General features: G+C 37.3%; 3 protein-coding genes across 5 annotated transcripts; all 3 read left to right on the top strand.

Annotated features, from left to right (window-relative positions):
• Nucleotides 1–1,223: 1,223 nt before the first annotated feature.
• Nucleotides 1,224–9,961, top strand: LOC137575426 (endoplasmic reticulum metallopeptidase 1). 3 transcript variants are annotated; one of them, XM_068288003.1, is made up of 8 exons: nucleotides 1,224–2,036; nucleotides 7,581–7,701; nucleotides 7,783–7,937; nucleotides 7,991–8,374; nucleotides 8,433–8,613; nucleotides 8,679–9,007; nucleotides 9,069–9,569; nucleotides 9,635–9,961. In XM_068288003.1, exons 1-8 carry the CDS (start codon nucleotides 1,224–1,226, stop codon nucleotides 9,800–9,802), a joined length of 2,652 nt encoding a protein of 883 aa, XP_068144104.1. In that variant the 3' UTR covers nucleotides 9,803–9,961. The 3 variants fall into 3 exon arrangements, with proteins under 3 accessions (XP_068144104.1, XP_068144106.1, XP_068144105.1); XM_068288005.1 differs by lacking the exon at nucleotides 1,224–2,036 and adding an exon at nucleotides 7,101–7,213; XM_068288004.1 differs by lacking the exon at nucleotides 1,224–2,036 and adding an exon at nucleotides 7,387–7,464.
• Nucleotides 9,962–11,284: 1,323 nt separating this feature from the next.
• On the top strand, nucleotides 11,285–14,783 carry LOC137575425 (endoplasmic reticulum metallopeptidase 1-like). Its single transcript, XM_068288002.1, has 11 exons — nucleotides 11,285–11,334; nucleotides 11,400–11,940; nucleotides 11,996–12,255; nucleotides 12,428–12,548; nucleotides 12,609–12,763; nucleotides 12,817–13,200; nucleotides 13,259–13,439; nucleotides 13,500–13,684; nucleotides 13,737–13,880; nucleotides 13,957–14,448; nucleotides 14,517–14,783. Exons 1-11 carry the CDS (start codon nucleotides 11,311–11,313, stop codon nucleotides 14,682–14,684), a joined length of 2,655 nt encoding a protein of 884 aa, XP_068144103.1. The 5' UTR covers nucleotides 11,285–11,310; the 3' UTR covers nucleotides 14,685–14,783.
• Nucleotides 14,784–15,057: 274 nt separating this feature from the next.
• Nucleotides 15,058–15,595, top strand: LOC137575556 (rho-related protein racD). The gene has a single exon (XM_068288143.1). It carries the CDS (start codon nucleotides 15,136–15,138, stop codon nucleotides 15,367–15,369), a length of 234 nt encoding a protein of 77 aa, XP_068144244.1. The 5' UTR covers nucleotides 15,058–15,135; the 3' UTR covers nucleotides 15,370–15,595.
• Nucleotides 15,596–15,757: the final 162 nt, after the last annotated feature.

Genomic DNA, 15,757 nt, shown 5'->3' with positions numbered 1-15,757 from the left:
TTCGGATAACCTCAGCATGAAATACGCTGGCTGAATTTTTTTCTGTCGACGTCAGTGGTTCGGAATATGTGGTGATTTCGTTCCTGGCGACATTTGGTACTGAAGGGACGTCAGCAACAGAGTACATGCATACACACACAGACGCAACGCTACAAAGTGTAATAATATTATATTATTGGCAAGGACTGCAAGGGTATAAAAACTTCGTCATTGCCAAAGTTAGCTTCTTTGATATTTTTAGAGTAAGCTTACAATATTTATAACGCTTTAATAGTGGGTGGAACCGCCTTTATTTACTATTACCCCGTTCGATGTCATTCGATTAGACAAATAGACGTATGGGCTTTTTAGGTAATTCAGAGAACATTTTTTCTCAATTTCTCAAAAACACATTTCCTACTATTTTTTCCTGTTCCTAAGGCATCCCAGTTTATAGGAAATATGACTTTGTTATCATAAATTATATAAATTAAGTTGACACAACTCACGGGACACTAATAAGTCCCATGTTCTTATTCAAATAACTGTACAAACTAACTGTACATTTTTTCGTTCTCTTTTTGGGATCTATTGAATAGCCCTAGAACGGCTTTTAGCACCTAGATCTCCGATACTATAAGAGCTAGAGTCACCAAATTTGGTATTTGGACTCGTGAAAATATACATATACATACAATGTATGTCTATTTTACGGTATGCTTGCGGTCCATAAGGCCGTAGTCGGCCGTAGTGTAGTGCACGTTAACTCACAAATCTCTCAAATAATTAAAGAAAAAGTCCACCGGCTGGTTTGCACGCTTGTAAACTCCTTTGATTTGTGAATCAAACTGCTCTGCAGGCCGGCTATAAGTGCTAATTTAATTTAATCTAATTTTTGGATAAACTTATCTAACAAAACATTTTTGAAAGCAATTACCTTTTTCCCCCATTTAGGAACTTTTATGTATTTATGATGAGAATCGTGAAAAATCCAAAGGTGACGATCTTTGGCTTACGTAATAAAAATAAATCAATTAATGTAGCTTATAAAATTGTATTGCATTTAGTTTCTGAACTTGAGTTCTAATCATTTTGCGATATTTGATTAAAAATTCTCCAGAAAGAGAACAGGTACATACAGATAAAACAAACATAGATACTAGATGTCGTAAAAGCGACAAGATGTTTTAAAATGAGAAGCTTTCTAAGCGATTGGTTTAGTTGAACAACTGCTTCAAATTAGAATGGGTGCGCAAGTAGATCAAAGTGCAATAGTAGACGATAATTCTTTACAAGGCTCAACTATAATTAACTTAAAAGAAAATAAAAAACAATGTTTTAAGTGGCAACTACCTTGGTACTACACGCCCATCTTTTTCGCATTCTGGTTGGCACTTTTCTTTGCCTTAGTTTTTCCGCTCTTCAATAATTTGCCCTCGGCAGTAAAGATTTATGAGGAATCCAAGAAACCCGGACAATTTGTAGCCGAGAGAGCTCAAAGTATTTTGCTTCAGTTGGACCTAATGGGTCCTAAACTAGCTGGATATGAAACGAATGAAGTGATTATGGTGCAATTTCTAGTCAATGAGATTGAAAAAATTCGACGAGATATGCGCAGTGATATCTATGAATTAGAATTAGATGTTCAACAGGCTTATGGATCCTATTTACACTGGCAAATGGTGAATATGTATCAGGGTGTCCAGAATGTTATAGTCAAATTGAGTTCCAGACATTCAAATAGTTCGAATTACCTGCTTATAAACAGCCACTATGATTCAAAGCCAAGTAGTGTGGGTTCTGGAGATGCTGAGTTTATGATTACCACAATGCTGGAGGTATTGCGTCAGATGAGCATATCCGAAGAGACTTTTGTCCATCCCATTGTATTCCTCTTTAATGGAGCTGAGGAACAACCATTGCAAGGATCGCATGGATTTATTTCCAGTCACAAATGGTCAGCTAACTGTAGAGCTGTACTCAACCTCGACTCTTGCGGAGCTGGAGGACGGGAGTTACTCTTTCAAAGCGGACCCAATCATCCTTGGTTAATGCGGGTATGTTTAAAGCTATTCACACATACACATTACATTTGATACAAACGTTTTCATTGAAATTACCAAAATGTAAGTGACAAAAAAAAGGGATTATAACAGAAAGAGATGTAATCAGGATTTAGAGATATCTTTATATCTATAACCCCTTACATGATACATGATAATGCGCATTCATACTTACATATGTACACACATTTAGCTTAGAAATATATATTTGTAAACAGTTGTTTATGTAAGGATATTAAAAAATCATGTTTAAATTATAATATTATTATTATTAATTTTATATACGGTTTACTTATAATGTAAAATTAAAAGTAAACTTAGCTTAGTGGCTACAAAGGCCTTATAACATGTTTATATTGAGGAAAAAAAGGAAATTACAAATAAGTATGTAATTTACAAATATATATTTACAATGTGAGGTAATATGTACATATATAGTTAAATATTTAGATGAGCTCGTAAATGTTAAATGATTTTAAAAATTGAACGACTTTGGATAGGTTTTCTAAGGTTGGGTTAAATATGGCTGAGAGTGGGTTGGAGGATGGGAAAAGGGATTTTCTAAGGTTTAAGGTGTTCGGACAATCTAGCAGGATGTGGTTAACAGAGGAAACAGAGTTGCAATGTTGGCATAAGGCGGTGGTGGTGGGGTTGAGGAGGTAGGAATGGGTGAGGTTTGTGTGTCCAAGGCGAAGCCTAGTAATTCTAACGAGATCTCGCCGAGACAATTGGCTGTAGGTAGCGTAGTTGGTTATATTGGTTTTTGTTGTGTTATTGGATTTGTAAAAGTTGTTTGTTTTTGAAAATAGTTTTAGTTTAGTGAGATTATTTACTTTTTTAATTTGTTTCAATAAGTCTGAGACATTATAGTTTTCTGTAAATATAAGGGGGAGAGCGCTGGCGGTTTTGGCCGCCTCATCGGCTTTCTCATTTCCCAAAATCTGGCAGTGACCGGGGATCCAGATTATTTTTAGTTTATTTGGGTGGCTTAAAAGAGTCTGTCTAATTTGGAAGGGATAGAATGATAGATTGTAGGGGTTAGCTATAGCTTGAATAGATGAAAGTGAATCAGTACAGATGGCAGTTTGGTGTGACAGGACTTTAGCTAAGTTGGTTGCGGAGAAGATTTCTATAATTTCAGCGGAAAAAAATACTGCTATGATTTTGTAAAAGGTATTGTTTTGTAGAGTGGTTGTTGACAACGCTGAACGATGTGTAGTTGTCATTTTTGGAACCGTCAGTGTAAATGAATCTATAATTGGGATATTTCAGTTGAATTTCTTTAAATAGTTTACGGTATGTTTCGGGAGTTGTGGAAGACTTGGGTAGTGCATGAAGGGAGCAGTCTATGTACTAGTCGATATTTGCCCAGGGAGGAAACTTTTCCCGTGCAGGTTGTAGAGGTGTAATCGGGAAATGCAGAGATTTGTTTAAAATTATAGATCTTTGTAGCGCTGAGCATATCCTTGGTGGAGGTTTTTTAGATTTATTAATTTTATTAATATGAGTGGCAAGTTGAGAGGAATGAGATTGAAGGATGGGTTTGATAAGTTTGAAGTCACTAAAAGTTTTTCTGTTCTCAAAGGGAGATATGTTTGACTCAAATAAAAGGTTTTTCGTTGGAGTTGTTCTGAATGCTCCCAGGGCCATTCGAATGGCTGAGTGGTATAATGATTTTAATTTATTTGTGTCGGATTGGGGAGCATTACCGTAGAGGTATATTCCATAGTCGATTTAGGACATTATTATGAGGTTAATGACATTTAGAACGGAGAGGGGGCTGCAACGATATCTGCTATTGGACAGACATTTAATAATGTTTAGCTTTTTTGAGAGGAAGGAAATTAGGTATGATATGTGGTCGGATTATTTGTATCTGCTGTTGAAGACTATTCCGAGAATCTTTAGGGATTGGACATTGGAGATGTTAGCGAGAGATGTGTGTAGAGAAGATTGGCACCTTTTTTTTTTTTTGCAGAAATGGATATTTTTGCATTTGGGTATGCTGAGTTTAGCTCCTGAGTAGTCACACCATTTGAGGATGTCGTTGAAAAGGGGGTCAAGAGAAAAGCTGCTTAGTTTGTTGAGTTTTTTAACTATCAGATAGTCGTCTGCATAGGCATAGAAGTCAACTTTTTATGAGCAAGAATTAGTTTATTATAAGCGATGAGGAAAACGATAACTGAGAGAGGAGAGCATTGGGGTATGCCATTGTGTTGGGGCGGACTGAGGATAAGTGTCCGTTGACACTCACAACGATTTTCCTGTTGGTCATGAAGTTGTAAATGTACTTTATGATATTGGGACCTATTTTCCATAGTTTTAGCTCGTCTAGAGTGTACGCCAATTTTATCAAAAGCTTTTGCAAAATTGAGTCAGACTATTGATAAATGGTTTTTGGTGGAAAGGGCGGAAGATATCAGATAGTCTATCGATAGTAGAGAGTCTGATATTGATTTTCCTTTCCTGAAACCGCTCTGTCGGCTATTGATAGATTTGTTTACTGAGACAAACCACCATAGTCGATTGGCAATAATCTTATCGAGGGTTTTGGCAAAGCAGGAGTTAAGAGAGATTGGTCTGTAGGAGTTTAGGTTAGTTTTATTAATATTGGGTTTATGAATAGGGATAATTTTACTTAGTTTGTAATTTTGAGGAATGTGGTTATTGAAGATATTGTTGAAACGTTGTGTTACTCGGTCTTTGACTGTAGGGTGTAAGTTTTTCAGCATAGGGTATGATATTCTATCTTGGCCGGGGGTTTTGCCAGAAAGTTTGGATAAGGCCATGGAGAGTTCGATAGATGAGATGGGCAATTCAATTTGGAGAGCGGTGGAAGACGGGGAATACAAATGAGTCGATACAGATGTAAATTTTTTGTTGTTCGAAAAGGTGCTAGAGAAGTTAGAACTTTCAGATTCCGAAGACCAGAAAGAACAAAACTCTTCTGATATTAATTGGCTATTTGTGATTGTAGTAGTAGGAGAGGCGAATTTTTGGATACAGTGGATTGGGAGACGTTGTTTGAGGCCACAGAACTTACGTATCGAGGACCAAATTTTTGATGAAGGGGTGTTAGGACATACATATCTCAGCGGTAAATGATTCAATCGATTTTCTTTTAGATTGTTTTAGTTCTCTTTTAAAGAGTGCGTTCGTTTTTTTGTAGTTGACGATGTTGTCGAAGCATATATTATTTTTAAGGCGTGACCAAAGAATTTTTTTTCTTTTTTAAGGGCGGATAGCTTGGGGTTCCACCAGGGAACATTGCGATTATTTTGACGAGAAGGGTTGGTTTGGGGGATACTAAGGTTAGCTGCCTCTTTGTTTAAGTTTTGGCCGGGGGGCCGGAGAGAATGGTTGGAAAGACTTAGGACCATGTATTTGGGCCAATCTGCGGAATCAAATTTGAATTTTGGTGTAAGTTATGGAGGAGGGGTTGGCTCAAAGAGATATGTTAAAACAGGGAAGTGGTCACTACCGTAGGTGTCGGATTCAACTTTCCAAGAGGATTCCATGGCAATAGAAGTAGAGAGGGTGAAATCAATGTGGGTGAATGTGTGGTGGGTGGAATAATGCGTTGGGGAACCATCGTTGAGGAGAATTAGGGGTGATTGATAAATGAATTTACAAATAGTATTGCCTCGACGATTGTTAACAGGGGAGCCCCAAAGGGCGTGCCAACTATTAAAGTCGCCAGTGATAATAGTGGGGGTATTAAGAGAGTCGAATGTATCTCTGAGATTGCGGATAGAGAAATTTTTGTGGGGAGCGATGTATGAACTGAATATATTGAAAGTTATTTTGGATTTTATTTTTACGCCTACAGTGTCGAAGGCTTGAATTGGAGATAGAATCGTATGTTCGATTGAATCGTGAATTAGAATGGCTACGCCACCGGAGGATCCTTGGGAGGAGTTTAGTGTATAGATTTTGTAGTTAATAGGTGTTGGAAAGTTAATTTGGGGTTTGAGATGGGTTTCTTGTAGGGATATTATTTTTGGAGAGTATTTTTTTATTAGAATTTGTAATTGATCGTAGTTGTTTACGTATCCATTGCAATTCCATTGAATAATTTTTAAGTACATGATTTAGTATAAGAGGAGATATTAGGGATAGAAAGCAATTACTTATTAATTATAATATGTGGTGCGAAAGGGAAAGATTTTATGTTGTAGTATTTGGTTTAGGTTTGATTGTTTGTTTGGCTTTTAATGATGTTTTAAGATTGTTGTCTGATTTTGGATATATCTTAATTTTAGTATCGCTTAATATTGTCGTTTGAAGGTTGGGTTTAGGTAAGATGTTGGGATCAATATCCATATCGGAGTCCGTAGGGGATACAATTGTGTCGGTGATGTTTTTCCTTGTATTTTTTGGTTGGGGGGTACTCGAAGTAGTAGGGCAGATATCGGAGTAGTCGACAGTAGCATTGCGTGTTGTGTTTGTTTGTTCGGTAAGTTGGGCATTACTGGGTTTTACCTGATGAGTATTGGAGTCTCGCGTCACAGAGGCGTAGGATGTGTTTAGGTGTCTCTCGTTGTAAATTTTGATGGCATCTTTGAATGTTGTTTTTCCCAGTGTTTTGATGGTTATGATGTCTTTGTTCTTGATGTATGATTGGCACTTACGATCTGTACAGCTGTGATGGTAGTTGTTGAAGCCGCCTTCCTTGCAGTTAATGCAGCAGATCAGGTTATGGCATTTGTCGTTAGGGTCATCGATCTTAAGATGGACTTGGTTGCTGCAATGAAGGCATAGTTTGTTTCCTCGGCATCGCTTTGTGGGGTGACCCAATCTTCCGCAATCTCTGCACATCATTGGTTGTGGTATGAAAGGGCGCACTTTGACTTTGAGGTAACCAATTGAGAGATCTTCTGGTAATTGTGGAGAAGCGAACGTTAGGATAATGAGTCCTGTTTCTTTTAGTAAGTTTGTGTCTTTGTCTTTTTTTAGTATTTTTTTTGTTTCGATGACATTTTGGAAAGATAGTTCTCTGGTGATGTCGTCTTCAGTAATATCACGAAGGCTGTTGCAATAGATGACACCTTTAGAAAAGTTTCTTGTTTTGTGTTCACTGACTTCGACTTTAATATTAAAGGAGAGACGTGGAAAAGGCCATCGTTGCTTTCAATTCTTGTAATTATCAAAAATTTTGGTCCAGCAGAAGGGTGCGTTAAATGTTTGTTTTTGTCTGTTGTAAATTGCAGTAAATACGGGGGTTTGGTCATCTTAGTGGTAATTTTTGGCGAGTGTCGCCAGACAAGCGCCGTTAGTTGTGTTTTTTTTTTTTTTTGTTCTGGAGATTGTTGTTGGAGTATTTTAAGGCGAAAAGAAAGCAGAGAAACGATTACCGTTTCTAGTGATTTTTTGATGTGGAGTTATTCGCGATATGAGAGTTGATTTGAAAACAGTTGTTTATGTAAGGATATTAAAAAATCATGTTTAAATTATAATAAAATTGTAGAAATTGCTAAGAATCGCTCACAAAATGAATTAATGAGTATTTCTTAAATTTAAATAAATTTCTGCTTGCAGCATTACAAAACGAGTGTCAAACATCCATTTGCGACAACATTGGCTGAGGAAATATTTCAGGCTGACCTTATACCATCCGATACAGACTTTAGAATTTTCCGTGACTTTGGACCTGTGCCCGGTAGTACTCAAAAAAATTTAATTTGAAATACCCTATTTAATTTAAGGGTTAATTAACCCTTATAACCCCTATATTATACAGGTCTGGACATGGCTGGTGTTAGCAATGGTTTTGTCTATCATACCAAATATGATAGATACACTGCAATATCAAACAGAGCCCTACAAAATACAGGGGATAATTTGCTTGCCTTGGTGCGAAGTATTTCTAACGCAGAAGAAATGTATGACACCGAGGTTAGTTTGTATAAATTAAAAATGTTTAATTTCACTAAAATCACCTTTCATAGGCATATTCCGAAGGCCATTCCGTGTTCTTTGATTTCCTGGGTCTTTTCTTTATCTACTATTACGAATCTACTGGTGTAGCTTTGAATATGTCATTTTCTCTCGGTGGAATACTTGTCGTATGTGTCTCCTTGTGGCGCATGTCGAGAGTATCGTGTGAGAGAGTCAGCACATTGGCATGCGAATTCGGCATATTTCTTCTATTGGCCGTTCTTGGTTTTCTGTTGGCTTTCGGGTTTCCCTTGTTAATGTCGGTTTTCTACGATGCTGGCAACCGAACAATGACCTATTTCAGCAACAGCTGGCTGCTCATTGGTATCTTCATTTGTCCCTCATTAATTGGCTTGGTATTGCCATCGACACTATATTTGACTCTAAGAACACAGGTATGTGAATTGTAATTATTAAAATTATACTGCAATTCAGTCATATGTTCATTTGTAGGAGAAGATCTGCCATGCATATCGTTTACAAATAGCTCAACACGCCCACTGTGTAATTTTATCTGTGATTTGTATTATTCTAACAGCTGCAAGTTTTCGCAGTGCCTATTTGTGTATGATTTCTCTATTTTTTTATTTTGGTTCTCAAGTCATAAATCTGCTAAGCACACTTCACGATCGAGGTAAGGATGAAGTCTAATCTATCTACTTCGTAATATTAAATAATAATTAAATCTTTTCATTGCAGGCTACTTTTGGGCCCTAATTGTTGGTGGTTGTCAGATAATACCTTTTTTATATTTCGCTTATCTGTTTCATGCCTTACTTATTATTATCATTCCCATGACAAGTCGCAATGGCATGAGCATTAATCCCGACCTATTAGTATCTTTGCTATGTGCCTTGGGCACTGTATTTGCCATGGGCTTTTTAGCGCAGCTAGTCAACATATTTAGGCGTCCCAAATGCTCGATAGGTTTTTTGTCTCTAATTATGTTTATATTTTGTATGGTAACTGTTTCCGATGTTGGTTTTCCATATAGACCCAAAACGAACGTGATGCGGCTTCACTTTTTGGTAGGTCTGTTAACTGTTTAGAAAATTATGAAATACTTTTGTAAGTGTTACAAATTTTTAGGAAGTGCACAGGTGGTTTTACGAATATGACGGCTCACTCAGCTTAGAAGACAGCGGCTATTACTTTGATTTGCAAGACAGACGCTTGGAATCACCTTTACGGGATAGCATGGAGCTAACGGGGCTTACTCGTCTTGACCAAGATGTTTGCAAGACGAAAATGAAGTGTGGAATGCCTTGTTTCAATCATCGCTGGTGTGCCACTGTAGAGGATGCTCGTTGGTTGCCCCGAATAGAGCCTGTTCAGCTTCCTGGGCTGCCAGCGCTGGAGTTGTTAAACAAAACTGTCCTTACAAACGGTTTTGAAGTGCGTTATGAGTTTCGATTACAAGGTCCGCCACGGATGAGTCTATTTGTGGGACCTTTAGCTGGAGTGAAAATGTTAAATTGGTCTTTCTTGAAGGGAATGTTGGATAATCCGGCTATATACAAACCCCCATATCACGTATTTATAGCATTTGGAATTGACCATTCACCTGTTAATTTCTTCTTTCAATTAGAAGTACGTTTTTACACATAGTTCATAAGTTTTTAAGTTTATTTTCCCTTACTTTTATTTATTTGCAGAAGGAAAATGGCAATTTCGAGGAGCCCGTTTTTGAGTTGGGAGTCTCTGCCCACTATATGGATGATAGTCATAAAAGAGATGACGTGACTAAAGCGTTTTTAGGCAGTTTACCAGAGTTTGCCCATCCAATGGAATGGCCAACATCGTATGAACGATATATATTTTAGTACCTCTTTTAACGTATTTTTATGATTATATTTGTTGAGTCTTATCAAAAAAGTAATCTGTAATTGCGGCTGTAAATCGATATTTTTCGATAACGTAGTTATTCGTCATGATTTTGGTTGTGTACTATACTAATAAAATTTCAATAAAACAGTCGAAAACCGTCGAAAAGAAGTATGAACTAGCAATCCAGTCCAAAAAATTAAGTAAGTAGGTCGACTCGTCGACTTGGGTATACCATACACCAGGTGAAACAAATTATTTTTAATTTCGAAAAACAAATGTATGTGTATTGTTTTTACATGCTTCATACTATGTGCTATCTCGCTCACTCTACAAACACACAAGCACTCTAGCGCCGCCACTAGCCAACGGACAATTCTGGCCTTGTGAGCCGCTTAGTAATATACATACGTTCATACGCATATTTTGCATGTTTCTAGTCCGATTTCAATCAAATTTGGTAGTTTGGATTTAGAAATAGATAAGATTAATTAATCTGCCAAATTTGATAGTCATACTCTGCGCGCATACTAAGCCAGTATACATACTAAATTTAGTGGCTTTAGCTTTGTTAGTTTTCGAGAAAATTAGTTTTATTTAATTTGCGGGGGCGGAAGTGGGCGTGTCAAAATTTCTAAATAGCCAATATCTGCGCGTCTATTAAGCTAGTCTGCATACCAAATTTAATGTCGGTAGCTGTCATAGTTTTTAAGGAAATCAGTTTTATGTAAATTCCGGGGGCGGAAGGGGGCGTGGCAAAAAGTTTCAACAATTAGTTTGTGCGCGCTAACTAAACGAGTAAATAAACCATATTTGATGTCTCTAGCTGTTATACTTTTTAAGAAAAACAGTTTTATGTGATTCCTGGGGGCGTAAGAGGGCGTGGCGAAAAGTTTGAACAATTAATTTCTGCGCTCTAACTAAACGGGTATTCAAACCAAATTTGATGTCTCTAGATATTATAATTTTTAAGAAAAACAGTTTTATGTGATTTCTGGGGGCGTAAGGGGGCGTGGCCGAAATTGCAAATTAACTCTATACATTTACATACTACACGAATATTCATACCAAATTTGGTGGCTCTAGCTCTTATAGCCTCCGAGATCTGCGTGTTCATACGGACGGACGGACAGACGGACATGGCTAGATCGACTCCACTTTGCATGCGGATGAAGAAAGTCGAAAACATCTCTTTTTGTGCGTTGATGATCTCGAGCGACCGCTAAACAGGACACGATTCAGAATACATATATGTATGTGTACATATGTAGTTAAAATTAATATACCCTCTTGGTAAGAGTATATACATCAACCAAAAGTACGGCATTCTAAGATAAAAGCTAACTATCTTTATGCTGAAGTAAAAAGATAAAAAAATTTATGATAGAGCATAAATCTATAAGACTTGCTTAATCGTTAACCAGCATATGGTGAATTTTAAGTTAAATTGCTCGCGAGCAAATTTAGTTGCACGTCGCGAGTCTTTGTGGAAACGACCATTTTAAAAATGAGGCATAAGGATAAAAATAGTGTATGAAAAAGTACTATGCAAACACCTTGAGTACCATTACTTATTCAGTTCCTCTTTTTCCAAAGGTATTGATGATCTCCAATGAAGGAGTGACAGAGGAAGATATGGACACTGTCAGGGCCGAGATGAGCATTGAATCTAAACGGAGTTGTAAACAGTTGCCATGGTTCTTTGGCGCTGGTTTTCTGATGGCTTGGCTGGCCCTCTTTTATGCTATTGTCATACCGTTATCTCATTCCCTACCAAATGGTCTGAAGATAGCACAGGAAATTGAAAAACCTGGAGAATTTGTAGCAGAACGAGCCGAAATCTTGCTCTTCGAAATTGATAGAATGGGACCACGTGTCACCGGAGATGTAGCAAACGAAGTTGTAATTTACGACTTTTTGCTCAATGAAATTGAAAAAATTCGTTCACAAATGGTCACAGATTTATTTGAATTGGAGGTGGATGTTCAGCATGTGTCGGGTTCCTATATGAGAGACCAATTGATGAACGTTTATCGGGGTGTACAAAATGTGATAGTGAAACTAAGTGCTAAAAATTCCAATAGCACATCGTATTTGCTATTGAATAGTCACACCGATACCAAGCCAGGAGCGTGGGGTGAGTTGGAAGCTATTTCCGAAATTCCTTCCATATCTTAAATCTTTTCAAACAGGTGCGGGGGATGATGCCTTTATGGTAGTGGTCATGTTGGAAGTCCTACGCCAGATGTCCATATCTGAAAAAACTTTTCTTCATCCAATTGTTTTTTTATTTAATGGAGCTGAAGAGCAATCATTGCTAGCCGCTCACGGGTTTATTACGCAGCACAAGTGGGCCGCAAATTGCAAAACCGTAATCAACCTTGAAGGCGCTGGCGCGGGTGGACGTGAAATACTTTTCCAAAGCGGACCTAATCATCCATGGCTAATGAGGGTAGGAGCATACATATTGTTGAAGCTAAATTATCCTCTAGCTTACGTCCTAAGAAGGGTTCAGCATAGCCTTTTATGAAATCATGGTTATGCCCTTGGCTTGATTATCCAAATAGTTTTATTACCTGTTTTACAAGCAACTCACTAAAACCATCCTTAATTGTTATCCCTAGCATTACAGAAATAGTGTGAAACATCCATTTGCAACTACACTTGCAGAGGAAATATTTCAAGCCGGCCTTATTCCCTCCGATACTGATTTTAGAATTTTCCGTGATTATGGACCGGTGCCAGGTGACTTTTTAAATAGGTCCTTTTCCCAAACAGTATAGTAAAAAATCCTTAATTTTTCAGGGCTGGATTTGGCCACGGTAAAAAACGGATTTGTTTACCATACAAAGTTTGACCGCTGGGGACTCATATCTCGAGATTCGCTACAAAATTCAGGCGACAACATCTTAGCTTTAACACGCAGTATTTGTAACGCAGAAGAAATGTATGACACCGAGGTTAGTTTGTATAAATTAAAAATGTTTAATTTCACTAAAATCACCTTTCATAGGCATATTCCCAAGGCCATTCCGTGTTCTTTGATTTCCTGGGTCTTTTCTTTATCTACTATTACGAATCTACTGGTGTAGCTTTAAATATGTCATTTTCTCTCGGTGGAATACTTGTCGTATGTGTCTCCTTGTGGCGCATGTCGAGAGTATCGTGTGAGAGAGTCAGCACATTGGCATGCGAATTCGGCATATTTCTTCTATTGGCCGTTCTTGGTTTTCTGTTGGCTTTCGGGTTTCCCTTGTTAATGTCGGTTTTCTACGATGCTGGCGACCGAACAATGACCTATTTCAGCAACAGCTGGCTGCTCATTGGTATCTTCATTTGTCCCTCATTAATTGGCTTGGTATTGCCATCGACACTATATTTGACTCTAAGACCACAGGTATGTGAATTATAATTATTAAAATTAAACTGCAATTCAGTCATATGTTCATTTGTAGGAGAAGATCTGCCATGCATATCGTTTACAAATAGCTCAACACGGCCACTGTGTAATTCTATCTGTGATTTGTATTATTTTAACGATTGCAAGTTTCCGTAGTACCTATCTGTGCATGATTTCTATTTTTTTTTATTTCGGCTCTCAAGTCATAAATCTGCTAAGCACACTCCACGATCGAGGTGAGATAAAGGGTGCCCTTCATCTAAGCCAATAACTGTTAACACTTTTAATTATTGCAGGCTACTTATGGGCACTTATAATTGGCGCTGGTCAGATAATGCCCTTTTTATATTTAAGTTACAGATTCTATGGTATTATATCAATTGTCATTCCAATGACAGGTCGAAACGGCCTCTCTCCTAATCCGGACATGTTGGTTGCCTTGTTGTGTGCCTTGGGTTCTATTTTATCGTTTGGTTTTCTGGTAGGATTTCTAGATATTTTAAAGTCGTTATTATTGTATTCGCTATATTTAGGCTCCTCTTATCAATGCGTTCCGTCGCCCAAACTGTTTAATCGGAGGATTGGTCCTAACTATGTTTATATTCTGCATGATCACTCTCTCGCACATCGGTTTTCCATATCGCTCCAAAACTAACGTAATGCGTGTTGATTCAATGGTATAGTTCAATGGTCCAATCTTTAATTCCTTGAACTATTAATACACCTATGTATAACTATTTTTTCAAATTCTAGCAAGTGAATCGCAGGTTCTATGATTTTGATGGCAATTTGAGTCTTGAAGATTCTGGTTACTACCTTCATTTGTTGGATCGACATAAGGAGCAACCTCTTCATCAGACTATGAATTTGACTAACTTGCAACGAATGGGAGACACTTGTGGCGACGAGCTGATGTGCGGCATTCCGTGTTATCGATGGTGTGCCTCTAGAAATGAGGCTCGATGGTTACCCAGATGGGAACCTGTAGAATTACCCTATCCCACAGTGTTGAAACTTATCAACAAAACAGTCTTGGATAATGGCTATCGAGTACGATACTTTTTTCAACTGAGTGGACCCCCAAATCTCGGTTTATTTGTTAAGCCTAAATTGGGCGTAAAACTATTAAAATGGTCATTCGATCAAAAAATGCTCGACTATGCCGGTACCTACAAGCCGCCACTGCAAATTTTAATCACATATGGAAAAGATAGTTCACCTATTGATTTTTATTTTGAGCTTTTGGTAAGTAAACAACATAAAGAAGACAGATAAAGGTTTGATTTTAAATCGAATGCACTAATTTTTTTTAGAAGAGTGACGACAATTTGGATATGCCAGTGTTTGAGCTAGGAGTTTCTGGACATTATGCGAGTCCCACAGCTAGGCGAGATAACTCAAGTTTGGAGTTCCTTAAAACTCTTCCAGATTTTGCCTACTCCATGGAATGGCCAAGCAGCTATGAAAGGCATATATTTTAAATTAAAATAATCTTGAATACAAATGTATCTAAAAGAACGTCTGTATGTACATACATATATGGTGCATACACATAAATTAATATATTATTTGAAGAAGAATTACTTGAACTTTAAGCCTATTTAGGAAAACAAAATAAATAATTGCTTTATGCGGTTAAAAAGAAGCATAATGCATTTCATAATGTCAGTGACACTTTTCATTTGCTGCTAGACAAATATTTAGAAATGATACAATGAAAAACAATAGAAGATATCGAACTCAAAAAGCAAAGAAAAAAAAAAAACCATTTGTGCTAACAAGACCCATCAACAAGTGTTATAATAGTTTTGTATTTTGTAAGAAAATTGTATAAATAGTGAACCATGGCTCGTTTAAAATTACACTTAAAGTGCAGCATCAATTTCAACTGCAAGCTTAGCATAGAAATATCGAAAACTCTACTTATCCAAAATGAAATTCTTTGGTGTACTGGTCTTCGCTTTGGCTATGTTGGTTGGAATGTCCCAAGCTGCAACCAGCCCTACGACGCCGACCTCGACATACACAACCCCCACATCACCATCATCACCCACGACAACAACTTATACCTATACAACCACTCCGACATACTCGTCTCCAGCGACGACAGCAAAACCAATCAAGCAACAATTCCTTTCATTGCTGTTCAACAAGAAGTCTGGATAGGATGCCGTGTTCCTCAATCAAAGTTCTGCCTGCCGATTTCGTTGTATTTAAAAAAATTTCGTTTCGTTGAAATGTGAAAATATAGATAAATCAAATATAAAATAATTAATGTTTTATTTCTGTTGGATATTAATTTTAGGGATGAAATGGGGTTTTCTGCTTTGGTGTGTTACAAAAATCATTTCAGCAGCGATTCCGCATTAAAATAATAAACAGTTTTATGGAACTATTTGTTTAATTTTGCGTTTAAGAAAATACTAGAAATTTTTAAGGGTCATAAATCCGCTGGCAACCACATGGTTGCTACATAGTCCAGTTCGAAATGCGAGATCGAAACGAGTGATGCTAATTTAGTGACACTGTATTTTAGAAAACAAAAAAAAAAAAA

This window comes from Drosophila tropicalis, unplaced genomic scaffold, assembly GCF_018151085.1.
Source record: "Drosophila tropicalis isolate 14030-0801.00 unplaced genomic scaffold, ASM1815108v1 contig_573, whole genome shotgun sequence".
In the NCBI taxonomy this organism is placed as follows: Eukaryota; Metazoa; Arthropoda; class Insecta; order Diptera; family Drosophilidae; genus Drosophila; species Drosophila tropicalis.
This window is presented reverse-complemented; position numbering and strand designations above follow the sequence as displayed.

Excerpts from the sequence above, each read along its gene's own strand:
- LOC137575425 (XM_068288002.1), top strand. The coding sequence starts at position 11,311 with ATGAGGCATAAGGATAAAAATAGT. Across the intron at positions 13,440-13,499 it reads AAGCACACTCCACGATCGAG|GCTACTTATGGGCACTTATA; the intron begins GTGAGATAAAGG and ends TAATTATTGCAG. Across the intron at positions 13,685-13,736 it reads TTTTATCGTTTGGTTTTCTG|GCTCCTCTTATCAATGCGTT; the intron begins GTAGGATTTCTA and ends CGCTATATTTAG.
- LOC137575556 (XM_068288143.1), top strand. The coding sequence starts at position 15,136 with ATGAAATTCTTTGGTGTACTGGTCTTCGCTTTGGCTATGTTGGTTGGA.
- LOC137575426 (XM_068288003.1), top strand. The coding sequence starts at position 1,224 with ATGGGTGCGCAAGTAGATCAAAGTGCAATAGTAGACGATAATTCTTTA. Across the intron at positions 7,938-7,990 it reads AAGAAATGTATGACACCGAG|GCATATTCCGAAGGCCATTC; the intron begins GTTAGTTTGTAT and ends CACCTTTCATAG. Across the intron at positions 9,008-9,068 it reads TGATGCGGCTTCACTTTTTG|GAAGTGCACAGGTGGTTTTA; the intron begins GTAGGTCTGTTA and ends ACAAATTTTTAG.